Raw genomic sequence first — 20,628 nt, 5'->3', positions numbered from 1 at the left:
TCTCCTGATTAAGTGATTTGACTGAATTCCAAAAAAGTAAAATCCCAACCTCTTAATTAAATTAATTACATTTAAAATAAACTGAACGTTTAAGAAACATAAAAGTTACAGTTGATTCTAACTAGATTTTCTTTAGCATTTTAATTGAATGAGAAATTAATTTGAATAAAATCAACGCTTATAAATCACCACTTTGAAGTCAACATGTTATAATCGTTATATTTGAACGCAGTGAAACACACTTATTTAGAAAAGTAAAAACGCTGCGAAGCATATTATCAAGTAGTTATGGTCGTTAAACATCAGAATACATCATAGGATTAACACACACACACACACACACACACACACACACACACACACACACACACACACACACAGTATAACCACCCAGGCACCTATGTCCTCACAATCACAAACCATGTCAGCATTAATTGTCAAAAACGTGACGGATTAACATCACAAAGCTTCAGTCAAGTAACCTTTTTCATTTTAGAAGTTCAACATCTTTACATTACAACACTGTTTCTAATCACCTCCAGGAAAGAAAAGAAAAATAGAGTCTATGTACACAGGACACCAATTGATCAGGAGGTGATTTCAATTGAGAGTGCTCAGACAATAAAGACATAACAATTAAAATGTTGCATGTTGGGATTAGATTTGTTACAGAGTCCTGAATATTCGTGATAGTGAGTCGTGATCGAACCCGACGAAAACGACCACGCAACCCGCAATATCCACCTGTCGTGTTTCCACGCGTTAAAAAGTCCCTCTGGCGCCCCCTTCAGGCCTGGGGAAGGAAGCGCATGGGAAGCGCACAATGCTTAGGAAAGGTGCCTCGATGCATCCTTTAACCCTTCTTTAGCATAGGTTACTCCTGAGCAACCTCTACGAAAGGAAAGGAGATAGTGGTATCCCATAATCCTTTACGGGCAGCAATATTTATAGCAACAGGCCACCAAGGGAGTTTACCTACACTACGCAAAGACACATGAGAGACGCGTAAAGAAGAAGAGAAGGCAAGAAAATAAAATGTATAATAATGGATAGTACCAACTCCATAACCATTACTATTTGAATCGAAATTAATTCATATATTGCTGCTTAGTAAGTGTAACCGGTTAGTTTCTGGCGTTGTCTGTGTTGTGTTTGGATGAAGAGGCCCAGGCCAGGATAACTTTGGAGGCGATCTCCGTTTATTCAGAAAAGGTGTTAATAACAACAATAACCTCCGGTCAACTGTTATTAACGTGAGCCCCTCTCTCAAGGAGTACAACATAAAATGGGGATAGGCAAAAGCGTGAAGCACTTTCATAGGGGGGACCCCACGAAAGTGCACGTCGGGGTACAGAAACTGAGTCTCAAACGTTCCACATATTGACTCAGGAGGCCGGACAGGTTATAACTATTAAAACAGATTTTGTGTAATTATACTACATATTACTGTTGTATATTAGACTCTGTTACACATATTACTGCTGTATAATTGACTGTTACATAAGCACATAATATACACCATAAGAAAAAAGATGCAGACTTCACATTAAGACAAACTACTGGGGGCAGTTCATTTCAACATCAACATAAATTTTGAATTGGGATTCGAGTGGCCTAAAATATTCCAGTTTTCCAAGTCCGACCTAAGTAATTCTCACTGTTGGCGACAACCTTGTAAAATTGTAGTTTCACGCTAGAGACGCTAGAGGTCGGCAACACTCGCCGTCACGCAATGTTAGGAAAAATGGAGTCAAATTAATTTTAAACAGTGCCGTCTTTTCCTGTGTTCAAAAGTAAGCGCCTTTTCATCTCTCCTTGACCCGATGACGTTTTCCACAAAGGTAAAGGAAAGGAGGCATACCGGTTAGGTGATACATTCACGTAAAATGTCTATACAGCGGGGGATTATTAATATATATTTCCTTATAAATATATTTCTTTATTTTTGTGTATGCGTGTAGATAAATTTACCTTTTATTTTTTTTTAAATGTAATTTAAGTAATTACTTAATTTTTATCCTTATGAAGTGAGGGTCTTTGGCCCCGCCCCCTTCCTCCCCCGTACACCTCAGGCCCGAGGGATGAATCGCAGGACTCTGGCTCTGCCCCCCTCGGGCCCCTCCCCCCTCAGGCCCGGGGGATGAAGCGCAGATTGATGGGTTTTCCGGGGATCATGAGTGTCCGGGTCTTGGCCTCCACAACCTCTTCTGGGTCCTGGGGCAGGACCTGGTAGTGTTGCATGATCTGTAGCCAGAGGGGAGGAGTTAGAGGACATGGGGGAGGAGTTAGCGGAAATGGGGAGGAGTTAGAGGACATGGGGAGGAGTTAGAGGACACGGGGAGGAGTTAGAGGACATTGGGGAGGAGTTAGAGGACATTGAGGAGTTAGGGGACATGGGGAGGAGTTAGAGGACATTGGGGAGGAGTTATATGACGTGGAGGAGAAGTTAGGGGACATGGGGAGGAGTTAGGGGACATGGGGGAGGAGTTAGAGACAATGGAGGAGGAGTTAGAGGACATGGGGAGGAGTTAGAGGACATTGAGGAGGAGTTAGAGGACATTGAGGAGGGGTTAGAGGACATGGGGAGGAGTTAGAGGACATGGAGGAGGGGTTAGAGGACATGGGGAGGAGTTAGAGGACATTGAAGAGGAGTTAGAGGACATGGAGGAGGGGTTAGAGGACATGGGGAGGAGTTAGGGGACATGGGGAGGAGTTAGGGGACATGGGGGAGGAGTTAGGGGACATGAGGAGGGACTTATTAACTTTAACATCGTAGGAATATTATAATTATATAGAATAGTTATTATATAATTAAATATGTACACAGTGAGAGGTCTGCTCTCTCTCTCTTCCCCCCCTTCCCCCTCTCTCTCACCTCCCTCTATCTCCTCCTCAACATCTTTGTCTCTCCCCCCCTCTCTCTCCCCCCCTCTCTCTGTCTCTCTCTCTCCCCCCTCCTTCTCACCCTGAAGAGGGCTAGATACATCTCCAGCTGGGCGACCCTCTTGCCCACGCAACCTCGCACGCCCCTCCCGAAGGGGATTGAGCTGTAGGGGTGGTGGGGGAGGCGGCTCTCCCCCGCTCCCCCCCGGAGCCAGCGCTCGGGGAGGAAGCTCTCGCTTGCCCTAAACTGGGCCTCATCCCGACCCGTCACGTAGTGGCAGAGGTGGAACTGGGTCTGGTAGAGAGACAGAGAGAGAGATGGAGACAGAGACAGAGAGAGAGGGGGAGAGGAGAGAGAGAGAGAGAGAGAGACAGAGACAGAGAGAGAAAGACAGAGACAGAGACAGAGAGAGAGAGAGAGAGAGAGAGAGAGAGAGAGAGAGAGAGAGAGAGAGAGGAGAGGGAGAGTGATGGAGATAGCGAGAGACAGAGACGGAGAGAAAGCATAAAGAGCACAGAGTCAAATGGTGTGTTGCTTTGATGTTCTGTGTGTGAGTGTGAGTGTGTTTGTGTGTGTGTGTGTGTGTGTGTGTGTGTGTGTGTCTCACCCCCCTGGGGAAGCAGTAATCCTCCAGGTAGACCTCGTTCTCTAACACCAGGCGACCGTTACCGGGAACCACCGGGTACAGGCTAGAGGAGGAAGAGGAAGAGGAAGAGAGAGAGAGAGGGGAGATGAGTTTTATATTCATATCGTCCACGGATTGGTCAGTCAGTCAGACAGACAGACAGCCAGCCCCCCGGCCTCACCGCAGCGTCTCCTTGACGACGGCCTTGAGGTAGGGCAGCCTGGTCAGGTGGTCGGCCATGGGCTCCTGGAGGTCCGGACACTCGGAGAGCGCCTCCTGGTGGAGGAGGTGCTGGGCCCGGGGGTCCCGGGACAGGTGGTACAGCGCCCAGCACAGGGTGTTTGAGGTCTGGGGGGGGGGGGGGGGGGAGACAAACAGGGTGTAGGAGGAGCCATGGATCCAAACAGCAGCCTTCAGGTTACCAGCCGACCCCCTCTACCTCCGGAGCTAGGCCACGCCCCCTCACCATGGCCCTGCCCCCTCACCGTGGCCACCCCCCTAGGAGTAGCTTGGTGACGGTGGTGTAGACCCCGCCCCCTCTCCGTGGCCCCGCCTCCTTAACATGGCCCCGCCCCCTCACCATGGCCACCCCCCCAGCAGCAGCTCACTGAGGGGGGGATAGACCCCCCGCCCCCCTCACGTGGCCCCGCCCCCTCACTCAGTGGGCCTGCCCCCCCTCACAGTGTCAACGCTCCCCAGCAGTAGCTCGGTGATGGTGGTGTAGACCCCCCGCCCTCCTCACGTGGCCCCGCCCCCCTCACGTGGCCCCGCCCCCTCACTCAGTGGCCCCGCCCCCCCCCCCCTCACAGTGTCAACGCCCCCCAGCAGTAGCTCGGTGACGGTGGTGTAGACCTCCTCTCGGGGGAGGGTCTTGGAGGTCAGCAGGGCGGTCAGGAGCCCCGCCCCCTCCGGCGCCGGCGCGCCTCGCCGCGAGCGCTCCTCCAGCACCAGCAGCCTCCTTTCAATCAGACCGTCGGCTGGGGAGGGGAGCGACCAACACAGGAAGTTAGAAAACACATACCTGGTGTCCTGTTAGAACTACAAGGGGCGGAGCTACACCTAGCCTTTCTCACGTCTAAGGTCCTGTTAACGAGTAGAGGGCCCCTGAATGTTAACGAGTAGAGGGCCCCTGACTGTTAAAGAGTTAAGGGCCCCTGACTGAGAACGAGTTAAGAGCCCCTGACTGTTAACGAATTAAGGGCCCCTGACTGTTCACAAATTAAGGGCCCCTGACTGAACGAGTTGAGGGCCCCTGACTGTGAACGAGTTGAGGGCCCCTGACTGTGAACGAGTTAAGGGCCCCTGACTGTGAACGAGTTAAGGGCCCCTGACTGTTCACAAATTAAGGGCCCCTGACTGAACGAGTTGAGGGCACCTGACTGTGAACGAGTTGAGGGCCCCTGACTGTGAACGAGTTAAGGGCCCCTGACTGTGAACGAGTTGAGGGCCCCTGACTGTGAACGAGTTAAGGGCCCCTGACTGTTAACGAGTAGAGGGCCCCTGACTGTGAACGAGTTAAGGGCCCCTGACTGTGAACGAGTTGAGGGCCCCTGACTGTGAACGAGTTGAGGGCCCCTGACTGACCTATTGTATATTATCTGGGTGATGTCGTCCCAGGCCCGTATGATGGACCCCTGGTAAACGAGTTTGGGCCCCTGGTTAAAGAGTTTGGGCCCCTGGTCAACGAGTTGTGGCCCCTGACCTATCTGGGTGATGTCGTCCCAGGCCCGTACGAAGCGGCCCCAGTAGGGCAGGAGGCCCCTGGTCCAGCACGGGAGCAGCAGGACGGGCTCAGAGAGCCTCCACATGGCGTTGAGGGCCGCGATGAACCGCAGGGTCTCCTCAGGGACCCGGTCCTGGAGGCAGCCCAGACGGGCCTCGAACACCACCGCCGCCACGCCTGGGGGGGGGGGGGGGGGGGGGGGGGGCATGGTTAGACCAGCACTAGCAACCATAGCCTAGCATTAGCGTCGTACTATATGTACTTAACCAGCATTAAGATTAAGGAAGTCATAACGCATCATTGATATAAGGCTAACGATCAATATCAATTAACATCATTCATATCAATTATGCTGGGAGGCAAACAATATTGATATATGGTGTTCCATAATAGAGGGTCCGTACTAGAACAATAGGCTAGTATGAGATTTATTATATATTTATATAAGTATATAAGTAATGTGTGTGTATGTATGTATATATATATATATAGCTAGCCCTGCATTAAAGTACAATTAAATCTGTATCCTCATAGCATTATATGACTTAGGCAATTACTGGTATGCTACGAGGTTAATGACATTCCAATCAAAACATGATACAGAATTAAGTTACATATGATAATATTATAACTGTAGTAGGGGGCCTTCATCAGTGGACTGGGGGCCATCAACACAAAACCCCCAGTAACAATGGGGCCCTTCATCTAATCCCCCCCCCCCCCCCCCCGGGACAACAACATGTTGTGTGGTCCCGACCTGGTCTTGAACATAGGGTCATGTTGTTGTAAGGATACACTGGACAAAATACACATCAAGTCTTCCATCAGTGGACCCATACCAACTGTTGACAGGGGAATAAACAGATTCAGTCGTCTACTTGCACTGAATACATGGCTTTCCAGAGTCTGCAATGAAAGAGGAAGGGACTTTATTGACAATTTCAACTTATTCTGGGGGCGCAAATATCTTTTCAGAGCAGATGGCCTTCACCCAAACAGGTTAGGCTCAAAACTGTTGAGGGACAATCTACTCTTCTCGCTTTACGCACAGGCCACAATCTTGCCATGGTCTGACGCACAGGCCACAATCAGAGCACAGGTTGAGAAGAAGCGAGACTACAGCCTCCCCAACACAACTACTCTGCCACTATCTGACACACAGATAGCAGACAGCCCACAGACCTTGAAGAGAGACAACAGCCCGCCCGACGCCATCAACACTGTGCCCTCCCCCATCGCTGATGCTGGTTTGGCGAGGAACGGCCACCCCCCTCCTCTGCATTCCCCCATCGATGATGACCTCCAGCCTCATCTCTCCCATAGCCACAACAACAACTCCAGCTCCGATGTCTCCCTTTGCGATTTTCCAGCCGAATTTAAGAAACTGGAACATGCTGGCATCAAACTTGCATCTGTGTCAATGATAGCATCGCCACGTCATGGCCGCAGGCTGCTAACACCCAGGAGGATGGCGCCCCACCCCCGCCCCGATAGTAGTCCTGAGTATTACTGAGACAAAAAAGGGTTCAGCCGTAGACACAGTATAAAGGAAGTTTCTCATAATCTGCTGAACCCAAGGTTGCCTACGTCAAAGCAGGGCAACTTTCGCATTCATGCTGTAACCACTAAGAGAGTAAACAAAGGGAAACTTAGACACACTGCTAACCTCACAAATCTCATATCTATTGCCTCCAAACCAAAAACAACCTTAAAGCCTATCAACAGCACCATCAGGATGGCTCTACTTAATGTGAGGTCTCTTAATAACAAATCATTTTTAGTTAATGATTTTATTAACACTTCCAAACTGGATTTTATGTTTTTAACTGAAACATGGCTGGAACAAAATAACAGTGCAACCGTTCTGATAGAGACAGCTCCTCCCGACTATAACTTTTTTGATGCATGTAGATCTGGAAAAAGAGGTGGAGGGGTTGCTGCTATATTTAAAAATGTATTTCAGGGGAAACAAATGTTATTTGGTGATTTTCCATCGTTCGAATACCTTAGTGCTGTATTGAAATGCTCCCCCAGAGTTCTCCTATTAATTATTCACAGGCCACCCACATATTCTGCAAATTTTTTCGATGAATTCACAGAATTATTGTCTAGCATCTCCACAGAATTTGACTGTCTAGTTATAACTGGTGACTTCAATTTTCATACTGATGATTTGAATGACAAGTGTGCAAAAAAACTTTTTACCATTTTGGACACATTTGAACTGTCTCAACATGTGAAAGAGGCTACTCATTGTAAGGGGCATACTCTAGACCTGGTTATCACAAAGGGCCTCAATGTTTCTGATCTCTCTGTGACTGATCCTTCCTTGTCTGACCACTTTTGTGTTTTCTTTAACATATCTTTTATTCCCGACATACAGACAAAATCAAACAGTCAAAAAACGGTATATCAATGAAGATTCTAATGTACTTTTTAAAAAGGCCATCTCCTTGCTACCACCTCTGAACCCATGTTCTGCTGATGATCTTGTAGAAAACTTTAATTTGAAAATTTTGAAAGTCATAGATGTCATTGCACCTTATAAGGTTAAAACGATTTCTGGAAAGCAAAAGGCACCCTGGAGAAAAGCTGCTTCTGTAACAGCACAGAAAAAGGAATGCAGGAAGGTTGAACGCATCTGGCGTAAAACAAAACTTCATATTCACCATGATATCTATAAAGGGAGCCTCCGTGCCTACAATTTAGACTTAAAAAATGCTAGAGAAACATTTTTCTCCAATATCATTAAAACCAACACTAATAATGCAAAAACCCTATTTGCAACTGTTGACAGACTGACCAACCCCCCAACAGAAATTCCACCTGATCTCCATTCCACGCAGAAATGCAATGAGTTTGCAGCTTTTTATATTGATAAAATTGAAGGTATCAGACGCGCCATCAATATCTCCACGTCAAACAAAAATGTTGGACTACCACCCTGTTCAGGCAAAAATTACGTGGCAAGGATGGCATGCTTTAATGTTATAGACTCTCAAAATCTTGTGGAAACTGTGACAAAACTAAAGCCATCCACCTGTTGCCTTGATACTATACCTACCAACCTCTTTAAGAATGTTTTCGACTGCCTAGCAGTAGACATATTGCAGATAGTTAACAACTCTCTCCAGTCAGGCAAGTTCCCAAAAGCTTTGAAAACTGCAGTTATTAAACCCCTTTTAAAAAAGCGGAGCCTAGATGCCTCTATTATTAACAACTACAGACCAATATCAAATCTACCCTTCATAAGTAAAATCATTGAGAAAGTTGTCCTCCAGCAACTAAATCACTTCCTGGCATCAACTGGTTGCTATGACACCTTCCAATCAGGATTTCGACCCCTGCACAGCACTGAGACCGCCCTTATTAAAGTTGTAAATTACATCCGTCTTAACACAGACTCTGGCAAAACCTCAATACTAATGCTACTTGACCTCAGTGCTGCATTCGACACTGTAGACCAGGGATGGGCAACTTTCATGATAAAGAGGGCCACATTTTTTATCATAACCATCGGAGGGCCACATCACTGCACACTTCAACTAAACGTGAGCTGAGAGAAGCTACATAATTTTGAATTTGGTAGATGATTTCCAGTATTCTGGTGCATTTTGGCGATGGCCACTACCTAAAAAATCGTCCAGAATCATAACCTATGTACGGTATGTTAATTGAACCAACATACATTCATTTCATGTTTTCCATGCTCAAACAGCCACATGAATGGTCAGTATTTTTATCAGTGCAAAGGGCTCACATACATCATCATTCAATGAAGTCAAAAAACTGAAAAACAGTGGCCCAACATTAAGTGCAACAACTCAATGAACTCAAACCCAACAAACAGTTGTAGTAGTTGTAGTGGCGACTTAAGTGGATCTTTGATGACTGATATCGCTTCTAAGCAAACTAGACGCATGGGTTTGCCTTTGAATTCTATGAATTCTTCTCATCTTTCTTGAACGAGTTTTCTGTAACTCGATCAATTATTATTATTATTATAATTTTTTTTTTTTTTTTTTTTTTTTTATAATTATGTGCGGGCTGAGTGGGCATGCGGGCCGCATGCGGCCCGCAGGCCGCCAGTTGCCCATCCCTGCTGTAGACCATACATTACTTCTGGAAAGCTTAGAAAACTGGGTGGGGCTTTCAGGCACTGTCTTAAATTGGTTCAGGTCCTACCTACAAAATAGGAACTACTTTGTTTCCATTGGCGACTTTGTATCAGAATCAACCAACGTGACATGTGGAGTCCCACAAGGTTCGATCTTAGGACCCTCTTTATTCAACATCTACATGCTCCCACTAGGGCAAATCATGCAAAATAACAATATTGACCATCATTGCTATGCTGATGACACGCAAATCTATGTATCGCTATCACCAAATGACTATCGGCCCATAGATCTGCTGTGCCAGTGCATTGAGCAAGTGAAGGAATGGATGTGCCGAAATTTCCTTCAACTAAATGAGGACAAAACAGAGATAATTGTATTTGGTTCTAAAACGGAAAGGCTTAAAGTAACCCAACACCTTCACTCTCTGTCCCTGAAAACCTCAATCAAAGCCAGAAATCTAGGGGTTATCATGGATTCAGATTTACATTTTGACAGTCACATCAAATCAGTTACAAACTCGGCATATTATCACCTTAAAAATGTAGCAAGACTTAGAGGGCTCATGTCCACCGAAGACTTACAAAAACTTGTACATGCCTTTATCACTAGTAAGCTTGATTACTGCAATGGTCTCCTCACAGGTCTCCCAAAACAAACTCTGAGGAAGCTTCAGCTTGTTCAGAATGCTGCTGCTAGAGTTCTAACAAAGACCAAAAAATTTGATCATATTACACCAATTCTGAAATCGTTACATTGGCTTCCTGTAGGTCAGAGAATTGATTTTAAAATCATGTTGCTAACCTATAAATCCCTACATGGTTTAGGCCCAAAATATTTAACTGATATGCTTACACTACATCAGCCTTCTAGACCACTAAGATCCTCTGAGACCAATCTGTTATCCCCAGAGTAAACACAAAACATGGGAAAGCAGGATTTAGTTACTATGCAACAAATAGCTGGAATAAACTCCCAGAGGATTTAAGACTTGCCCCAACTCTGAGCACCTTTAAAGGCCCACTATGCAACTTTTTTAGCCAAAATTACATTAAGTATGCAGGTTGAGAGTTATGCTGATGGTTCTGCATCCATTTCTGGGTTGATTGGTGGGTGTGTCATTTACCCATGTCGCCTCTCCAGTGAAAAAGCGCATATGCAACTTCATCTGTTCGGACCGACACAATCCGGATGTGACGCAGCGGAAGTATCCTCGAAAATGTAGTCAGATTGTAGTTTCGAAAATGCTTTACGGCACAGACACACACACCCAAACATGGCACCGGCTAGATATAAACAGCCAGTTGCGAGGCAATTGTTGTCCGAGGTAGGAAACCCAAACGCCGCCGTGTTTGGGTGCATGATAGAGTTTAGATCGGGTTAGATTAAATAATCTCGGATATAAATAACGATCTCATCTCATCGTCATCCGTTTATCCGGGGTCGGGTCGCGGGGGGAGCAGCTCAAGCAGGGGGCTCCAGACTTCCCTTTCCCGGGCCACATTGACCAGCTCTGACGGGGGGATCCCGAGGCGTTCCCAGGCCAGTGTTGAGATATAATCTCTCCACCTAGTCCTGGGTCTTCCCCGAGGTCTCCTCCCCAATGGACGTGCCTGAAACACCCCCAAAGGGAGGCGCCCAGTAGGCATCCTTGCCAGATGCCCGAACCACCACAGCTGACTCCTTTCTAAGTAAAGGAGCAGCGGCTCTAATCCGAGTTCCTCACGGATTACTGAGCTTCTCACCCTATCCCGAGACGCCAGCCACCCTTCTGAGAAAACTCATCTCGGCCGCTTTTACCCGCGATCTCGTCCTTTCGGTCATCACCCAACCCTCATGACCATAGGTGAGGATAGGAACGAAGATCGACCGGTAGATCGAGAGCTTTGCCTTGCGGCTCAGCTCTCTTTTCGTAACAACGGTGCGGTAAAGCGAACGCAATACCGCCCCCGCTGCTCTGATTCTCCGGCCAATCTCACGCTCCATAGTACCCTCACTCAGGAACAAGACCCCGAGGTACTTGAACTCCTTCACTTGGGCTAAGGACTCATAAATAACGATAATCGGGTTAAATAACTTCACATGGTGTGTCTGGTGTGTTTCCAGCATTCGTAGTGTTGATCAGCAGAGAAATAGTCCGCCAAGACGTTGAGGTTGCTTAGCAGCCAGAGACTCTGTCCATGCAAGTGAACGGAGCGTTCACTCTTCGTCATAACTATCAAACCAAACATCCTTCACATTCACCGAGCGAACATTCTGAAAGTAAAATGCACATTTCTCGCTAAAAATGTTTCCATAAACGCATTTAATGGCGTAACTATGTTACTATTTCCACCCAGAAAAAAGAAAGATGTCGGCCGTATGCTTCTGTGCAAGGGTCACTACTATGGTCACTACAGTAACGAATTGCTTTACGGCACAGACCCACAAACACGGAACCGGCTCGATATAAACACAAGTAACTAATGGATTGTTATATTCATCATAGATCAGCCGACTAAAAAGAGACAGAGAAACCCAATGTCGGAGGAACAGAAGAAGAGAAAAGGGAGACAGACCGACAGAGAGGCCAGACACGAGTAAACGTTGGGCAAGCTTTTCAGGAATAGCGTGAACTGAAAGAAAAATAAGACTGCAAATCAGACGCCGACTCGGCCGTGTTGCTTTTGAAATTGAAAGTACCCTTGGGTGAACTTTGTCTGCGTAATATTCTTGATTCTGATAGTCTCTGTACACATGTGTTTGCTCAACCATTTTTTTGAGCCCTGTAAAAATTGTTTTCTCGACCGTTTTGTTGTGAGCCCCGTTTGTTTCTAGCTTGCTTGGTTGCAACCATATAAACACCTTTGTTTCCATGGGTGTTTTGCTGTTCGTCTGTCTCGTCCCCCAGATACAGACTGGTTCTTGTTTATTTCGATTATTATGTTGGCCAAACCTCTTACACTGATTGTTCTGTTCAACCTAAGATAAAATAATTATAACCTATGGTATAAATTCTCCCCGTCAACTATAAAAAATTATGGATTTATGTTTATTGCAATGCAAATACACCATTTTAAAAATGTATAACCTTGCCTACACTTTATGAACATCTATTTCGGACATGGCTCCGCGCATTCGCCGGCTTCTTTGAAAACAAATGCACATGGCCCGCGTAGAAGAGCATGGGGAAGGGACGTCAACGAGTTGTTACGACAGTGTTGTGAAATATCTACTACGAAGCTTTAGGGGGCGCTGTGTAGAGAAATGTGCGTGCCAAAACCAAGAAAACAGCGAAGAAATGCCCGAAGTTGCATAGTGGGCCTTTAAAACAAGACTGAAGACTTTTATGTTTGCTATAGCTTTCTGCTAAAATCTTAAATACATTGCACTTTCTAAAATGCTTTTTTAACTTTGCCTTTATTTTCTATTTTAATACTAAAATGCCTTTTTTTATTTTACCCATTTCTTTGCATATGTTTTTCTTTTACTTATCTTTTATTTTATTTTATTGTATGACAATGTTTATATGCGAAGCACTTTGAGTCTGCCTTGTGTATGAAAAGTGCTATATAAATAAAGTTGCCTTGCCTTGCCTTGCCTAAGTCCCCTTAAGTCCTCTCAAATCCACTCTATTCCTCTCAAGTCCCCTCAATCCACAAGCGCCAAAAACTCACTGTCTGCCTTTTCTCAGTCAAGAAGGCACCACATTAGGCATTTATGTTACTATTCGACTGCATATATGACCCACTTTCAATACAGATTCATGTCTCCACTGGTGAAATCCTCCTTTAAGGGCTCTTAAACACATCCGTAATCCCCTTACATCCCCTTAGTCTCCTCACATTACCCCTGTCCTGGCCTCTCTTCACTGGCTTCCTGTGGCTTATATAATTAAATTAAAAATCCTGTTGTTTACTTTTAAATCTCTACATGGGCTGGCACCTAAATATATGTCAGAGCAGGTCTGCATCCATGCTCCAGCTAGAGAAATTCGGTCAGCTCAGCAGGTGCTGCTGGATGTACATAGGTGCAGACAAAAACAAATGGCGACAGAGCCTTCGCTGTGGCCGCTCCTAATCTTTGGAACAGTCTCCCCCTGAGTCTGAGAACTGCCCAGTCTATGGACCAGTTCAAAACGCAACTAAAGACTCACTTTTTTACATTGGCGTTTAACACAGATTAAGATTGTATTATTCATTGTTGTTGCTAGTATGCAATTTTAAGTCTTTTGTTTTTGTTTTGTTTTTTGTTTTGTTTTGACATTGTATTTGTGTACAGCACTTTGGACAACTAACATCTCCGCAGTGGCAAAGCCCCAGGGATTGATGAGATCCAGCCAGAATTGCTAAAGGCTCTGGGTGTTGAGGGGCTGTCATGGTTGACACGCCTATTCAACATCGCGTGGGAGTCGGGTACAGTGCCAAAGGAGTGGCAAACCGGGATGGTGGTTCCCCTATTCAAAAAGGGGGACCAGAGAGTGTGTGCCAATTACCGGGGTATCACACTTCTCAGCCTCCCTGGTAAAGTCTACTCCAAGGTGCTGGAAAGGAGGGTTCGGCCGATCGTCAAACCTCAGATTGAAGAGGAACAATGCGGTTTTCGCCCCGGACGTGGAACTACGGACCAGCTCTTCACTCTCGCAAGGATCCTGGAGGGGGCCTGGGAGTATGCCCATCCGGTCTACATGTGTTTTGTGGATCTGGAGAAGGCGTATGACCGGGTCCCCCGGGAGAAACTGTGGGAGGTGCTGTGGGAGTATGGGGTAAGGGGGTCTATCCTCAGGGCCATCCAATCTCTGTACTCCCAAAGCGAGAGCTGTGTTTGCGTCCTCGGCAGCCAGTCAGTTTCGTTCTCAGTGGGTGCTGGTCTCCGCCAGGGCTGCGCCTTGTCACCAATCCTGTTTGTGATATACATGGACAGGATATCGAGGCGTAGTCGTGGTGGGGAGGGGTTGCAGTTCGGTGGTCTGAGGATCTCGTCACTGCTTTTTGCAGATGATGTGGTCCTCATTGGATCATCGGCCTGTGACCTTCAGCACTCACTGGATCGGCTGGCGGCCGAGTGTGAAGCGGCTGGGATGAGGATCAGCACCGCTAAATCTGAGGCCATGACTCTTAGCAGGAAACCGGTGGATTGCTTACTCCGGGTAGGAAATGAGTCCTTAGCCCAAGTGAAGGAGTTCAAGTACCTCGGGGTCTTGTTCGCGAGGGTCTTGGAGCGTGAGATTGGCCGGAGAATCTGAGCAGCGGGGGCGGTATTGCATTCGCTTTACCGCACCGTTGTAACGAAAAGAGAGCTGAGCCGCAAGGCAAAGCTCTCGATCTACCGGTCGATCTTCGTTCCTATCCTCACCTATGGTCATGAGGGTTGGGTGATGACCGAAAGGACGAGATCGCGGGTGCAAGCGGCCGAGATGAGTTTTCTCAGAAGGGTGGCTGGCGTCTCCCTTAGGGATAGGGTGAGAAGCTCAGCCATCCGTGAGGAACTCGGATTAGAGCCGCTGCTCCTTTACTTAGAAAGGAGTCAGCTGAGGTGGTTCGGCCATCTGGTAAGGATCCCCACTGGGTGCCTTCCTTGGGAGGTGTTTCAGGCACGTCCAGTGGGGAGGAGACCTCGGGGAAGACCCAGGAGTAGATGGAGAGATTATATCTCAACACTGGCCTGGGAACGCCTCGGGATCCCCCCGTCAGAGCTGGTCAATGTGGCCCGGGAAAGGGAAGTCTGGGGCCCCCTGCTTGAGCTGCTCCCCCCGCGACCCGACCCCGGATAAGCGGACGAAGATGAGATGAGATGAGACTTTGGTTAACTACTGTTGTTTTAAAATGTGCTATATAAATAAACTTGACTTGACTTAAAGGGGAACTATGCAACTTTGGCCAGTTCTTCGCTGTTTTCTTAGTTTGCGCACGCGTTGAGCTCCCCCTACAGCGTCGGAGGAGATATTTTACAACACTGTCGTAACAACTCATTGACAACCCTTCTCCATCCACTTCTACCCATGTGCATTTATTTTCAAAGAAACCGGCGAATGCGTGGAGCGTGGAGGTAGATGTTCATAAAGAGTAGACAATGTTATACATTTTGAAAGGGTGTATGTGTTACAATAAACCCATCCTTTTTTATAGTTGACGGGGAGATGTTATATCCTACATTAGAATTGTTTTATCTTTGGTTGTTGAACAGAACGATCAGTGTAAGAGTGTTGGCCAACATAATACATAACGATAGCATGAAAAATTTGCAGAGCAATCATACATTTATGTATCTGCTTAAGTACGTCACTTGTGTACGGAATTACAGGGAAATGGATTCAGAGGTCGAGAGGGTATGCTGTCTCCAGTCCCAGCAGGAGAGTTGTCATAGGCAGATGCTGTGTCTGGAAGATTAGGGACACATTTATGTTTCCGTGTAAATGCTTGCAAATAAACATTGTAAATGAATATTATTGTGTATGGTTTTAAAATGTGTCCATTTTTTTAAATAACAGATGTTTGCACCACCTTTCTTTCATTTGTTCCATAATACACACTTTGGTAAGAAAAATATTTATTTTGGATATTGAAAGAAATGCAAGTGACAGTTCTTCATGGTTTGTTTTTTGCCTTACGGCTATTGTGTAGCATCTTCTTGAGGGTTCTCTGGATTTCCTCGTGACACTTGTACCCGCACAAGTTTGGATGTGGGTGGTGGCTGTACCGGGGCAGGCAGGCCGAGCCGTCTTGGGTCATCAAGCCTCATGCCGCACAACAATGCTGTTTCCCAACGCTTGTTACTAAGAAAAAATACCAAGCAATCTTTTTACAAACATGTTTACAAGCGGGGAACTACACCAAATGTATAACATGGCTAAAGCTATAATGGAGGTTCACGTATCCTAACCATGAGTGCAGATGGCACTAGGGACGGGGGGACCCCCTCAGATTCATAGTGACCCCCACACTGTCCCTACATAAGGCGACAAACATCGCCGGAAAAACTGAGGATTAATGTTCCATTAGTTCGACTAATATACATGCAGCGCGTGTGCTAAGACTAATGGTGCGTTCCAGTCGTGGATGAATGTCGGAATTTCCGAGCTCTAAGTCAGAATTTTAATCAGAACCCCCCCCCTTGAAGTCAGATCTCCAACTTGGAAAGTGGGATTAATCTCACCAGCCAGACATAGAATTCATGCTATCTTCTACTCACGTAAACAGTAGTTAGTTACATGTTTTGTTGTACGTCTGTGAGACTGGGAAGCGCAGGGAGCACTCAAATTTGGGGTTACGTTGTTTCGAGCTCCAAGTTCCGACTTTCAGTGTAAATTGAACACACCATAAGGCACGACTCTCACTCCCCAGGGGCCTAAAGAGGAACTGTTAGCTGCGGCTGACCCTGTTGCGGTGGTCATTGTCTACTCTGACAGAGCGGGTGCTTCAATGAAGCAATATAATTAAGAAGCAAAAAACAATCAGAGCGTTTTTTCAAAAAACAAACAATGACTTTCCCAGATGAGGCAGCTAATCATTTTGTAATGTTGAGTAGCTAGTGAAATTATTAAACGGCATTTACTCTTACCTGAAGTAGGCCAAATGTAAAATACAATAGGTGAATAGCTTTAATTTTTTTTCATTTTTATGTATAATCTTATTTTAACTAGAAAATTCCTAAAGAAATTTTGAGTGTGCCTGGCTCTGGCCCTATTAATACCATGTCATTCTCTTTAGATAGCTACCTAGCGCTAGCATATTAATACCTTTTCATTCTCTGTAGCTAGCTAGAGATTGTTGATGGTGGTGCCCATATCATCTGCTGAGGCAGTGCGCAGTTTTAGTGGGTTACGCAGATTGAAGACATGGATGCGATCAACCATGACGCAAAAAAGACTCAATGGCATTGCTGTGTGCCATATTCACCAAGAGAGGCTTGACAGACTAGACAGATATGAAATTGCCCAGAGGTATGCTCAGGGTAATGAAAGGAGGAGAGATGTTTTTGGGTCCTTCAGTGAGTCTGCTTAGACAGTCAATTTGTTTGGCTTTTTTTTCATTTATGTAAATATGTTGTGGTTTACACTTCTGAGTGTATGTACAAATGTTTAAATAAAACATATTTCGCATAAGGCATGACGTTTTTGTGGGTGATTGGCATTCCAGACAAACAACAGTTCCACAATATATGGCTAGTGTTGTAGGCAAGTACGCCTTTGTTTAACAATGTTGACTAATGGCTTTTTAGTGCAAACCATGGGCCCATAGGCTATTACGAAAGTAACTACTTGAGCGCTAGTTAAAGCCCAAATTACACAAAAATAACATATTGAGTTGAAATCATTTGCTGACAGCTTGGTCCCCCCCAGTTCAAAAATCCCATTTCGCCCCTGATCGTAACAGTTCTGCTACCGACGAATATGTGCTAACTAGCAGCTCTCGTGCAGGGTACTGCATTATATGGCCAGCCGGACATATCAGATGATTTAGGCTTCACTCTTAGAAAAATCGGAGGCATTCGAATAGCGGTCTAGTGATCCAAATAAACAAGAACCTGGATTCGGGGATTCAGCCTGTATCTAGGGGACGAGACAGACGAACAGCAAAACAACCATGAAGACAAACGTGTTTGGTAGCGAGTACGTGAACACCCCAGCAAGCAAGCTAGAAACATACAGGGCTCCCAACAAAACGGTCGAGCTAACACATTTTTACAGAGACGATCAAAATTAAGAAGCCACAATACTAAGAGAACAAAGTTCACCAAAGGGTACTTACAGTTTCAAGAGCAACACGGCCATGGCAGGTCGGCATCCGATTTGCAGTCTTTTCTTTCTTTCAGTTCACACTATTCCTAAGAAGGTCGCCCAACGTTTACTCGTGTCCGCCCTCCCATTTCTCTTCTTCTGTTTCACCGACATTGGGTTTCTCTGTCTCTTTTTAGTCGGCTGATCCATGGTGAATTTAACAATCCCTTTGCTACTTGTGTTTATATCGAGCCGGTTCCGTGTTTGTGGGTCTGTAGTGCCGTAAAGCAATTCGGTGTTTCGCGAGAGTGGGCGGTGGGTCGCCGGCAGGAACTTGCATATTCCCTTTTTCCACCAAGTTGCGCTAGGGGAGTCGAAACAGCGACAAATCGACCCATAAAGTGTAAAAGAACCATCACAATGACTCTTAACCTGTTATATTAAGGTCAATTAGGCCAAAAAATTGCATAGTTCCCCTTTAAGGGCCCTTACTCTCGAAGCCGAACTTGTACAGCTCCTCTTGCATGTTGGCCACGCCCCCATCGGGGCGTTGGAGGCGGAGCCTCTCCAGACGGGCCAGCAGATCTTCCACCACCTGGCGGAGGGCGGGGGCGTGGCCTAACGCCGCCGCCGGCCGGAGCAGCAAGGGGTCCAGAGCACGCCGGAGGCGGAGCCACGAGTCACCGGTACTGGGGGGGGGGAAGAGAGGCAGACAGACAGACAGACAGAGAGAGACAGAGAGAGTGAGTGAGAGCCTGCAACCCCAGGCCTCCCGCTACTCCCTCCAGTGGCTGTCTGTCTGTCTGGACCCGCCCCCTACCTGACGTGCAGCCCCAGGCCCCGCCCCTTGGCCTCCCTCCAGTGGCTGTCTGTCTGGCCCCGCCCCCTACCTGACGTGCAGCCCCAGGCCCCGCCCCCTGGCCTCCCGGTACTCCCTCCAGTTGCTGAGCTCCACCCGGACCGGCCGCGCCCCCTCCTGGTCCAGGAGCCTGAGGACCAGCTCGGGGGACGCCACGTTGACCAGGTCCAGGGGCCCGAAGCGGGACCGCCACAGGGGCCCGAAGCGGCCCCGGAACTCAGTCTGAGGGCGAGAGACAGAGACAGAGACAGAGACAGAGACAGAGAGAGGGAGAGGGAGACGGAGACGGAGACGGAGACAGACTCTAAATTAGGACCACCTAGTAGCAGGAACCGCTGATTGACCCCAAATTAATGAGAACATCTGTTGAATATCCAACCACAAACTACGTCAGACGTAGTTTGTGGTTGGATATCGTCCCCACGGTGGTTCACTGTCGTATTATTATTGCCAGGTAAGGTATCGACAGGTTGTTACTGCACTACAATACACATACAACAACCTTATTCGAATACATTTCACTTTATATTTAACCTTTTATACAGGCTGTGTTATATGACGCAGCAACATTATTACGCCTCAATAATACGCAGAGGTTGAACATGAAGACTTTAAAGATTCACTCGCTCACTGCAGCTCTTGCAAGCCTACTGTTGACTTCAGTACTTTTGCAAACTGCTTTGGCAGCATCTACACATCAATTCAGCTCTGCATAGGTTGCAGAGCTGAGCTGAACGTTCTGCTCCCTGCTGTCGTGCGCATGCGCAGAACCACTAGGTAGCAAAATCTAGGTAGCAAAATCTAGGCAGTGGTAGGTAAGCAGGCAGAAATTGGGAGAACGGTGGCACTAGGATAGGCAGACGGTACCTGCATGGCGTGGCTCTTGTCCGCGTAGCCCTTGACGAAAAGCAGGTAGGCAGTGTCCGCTGCGGTCGGTCCCGGGAGCTCGTCTATGGTCTTATACTTATGGGGGGCCGTGGAAGTCGTGGTGCGCAGGTGGATCCGTCTGGTGGACCGGGGTCCTTGGGGTCGGAGGAGTCCTGCCGGGTATGGGGTCCGGGAGAGCACCAGAAGAGGGCTGCGCGTCACGGAGACGTTCATGGTGTCAGACTGACAGACTCCACGTCTGGTTTGTTGTGACTTTAGGCTTAACTCTGACTTTACGCGCCACCCCTTAAACCTAGAAGGAATGCGTCCGCGACTGGTTTGTTATTCCATGCAGACTACGCGCGCATACTTTACACGACGGCCATTAACTCCATGGAGCAGACTTTTGGCGACAAACCGGTTAACCCCTTTAGGCGACACCCCTTAAAGCCTGGAAGCAGAATATACGCGACAGCCCTTAACCCTAAAAGCAGACTTATAGGATTATTCTAGTCGCTCCACCCTGCAGAGAGCTGTTCTCCCGGAGAGCGAGAGTGCATTCCTTCGTGGTGATGTGGTGTTTTTGTGCAGAACAGGTCGGGTCAGAGCGGGTCACAGCATGCAGCTCTCCGGAGAACCGCCCACCAACAACAACACACTTCACACTCGCCCCGAGTCTTCTGAGTTCATCAGCGAGACACTGAGTGGGAAGACTCCATCAATTGGACACAAACACTTGAATTAATTTCGTTTTTCATTCCAAATGAATCACGGATCACCCTGAGATTAACCAAACCATCGACCCTATTCGAGATCGAGATGACCTTTGACTTCACATCGCCCCGCTCAAAAGA

At 47.1% G+C, this 20,628-nt stretch overlaps 1 protein-coding gene across 1 annotated transcript; it reads right to left on the bottom strand.

Annotated features, from left to right (window-relative positions):
• Positions 1-1,177: 1,177 nt before the first annotated feature.
• cyp27a2 (cytochrome P450 family 27 subfamily A member 2) lies at positions 1,178-20,494 on the bottom strand. The gene is made up of 9 exons (XM_030360433.1): positions 19,775-20,494; positions 18,939-19,129; positions 18,541-18,737; positions 5,212-5,409; positions 4,317-4,486; positions 3,691-3,857; positions 3,492-3,573; positions 2,966-3,178; positions 1,178-2,244 (listed from the first exon to the last, which is right to left on the bottom strand). The coding sequence occupies exons 1-9, from the start codon at positions 20,006-20,008 to the stop codon at positions 2,128-2,130; spliced, it is 1,569 nt and encodes a 522-aa protein (XP_030216293.1). The 5' UTR covers positions 20,009-20,494; the 3' UTR covers positions 1,178-2,127.
• Positions 20,495-20,628: the final 134 nt, after the last annotated feature.

This window comes from Gadus morhua, chromosome 7, assembly GCF_902167405.1.
Source record: "Gadus morhua chromosome 7, gadMor3.0, whole genome shotgun sequence".
NCBI classification, from domain to species: domain Eukaryota; kingdom Metazoa; phylum Chordata; class Actinopteri; order Gadiformes; family Gadidae; genus Gadus; species Gadus morhua.
This window is presented reverse-complemented; position numbering and strand designations above follow the sequence as displayed.

Excerpts from the sequence above, each read along its gene's own strand:
- cyp27a2 (XM_030360433.1), bottom strand. The coding sequence starts at position 20,008 with ATGAACGTCTCCGTGACGCGCAGCCCTCTTCTGGTGCTCTCCCGGACC. Across the intron at positions 18,738-18,938 it reads GGCCTGGGGCTGCACGTCAG|TACCGGTGACTCGTGGCTCC; the intron begins GTAGGGGGCGGG and ends CCCCCCCCCCAG. Across the intron at positions 3,858-4,316 it reads TGCTGGGGGGCGTTGACACT|ACCTCAAACACCCTGTGCTG; the intron begins GTGAGGGGGGGG and ends CCCCCCCCCCAG.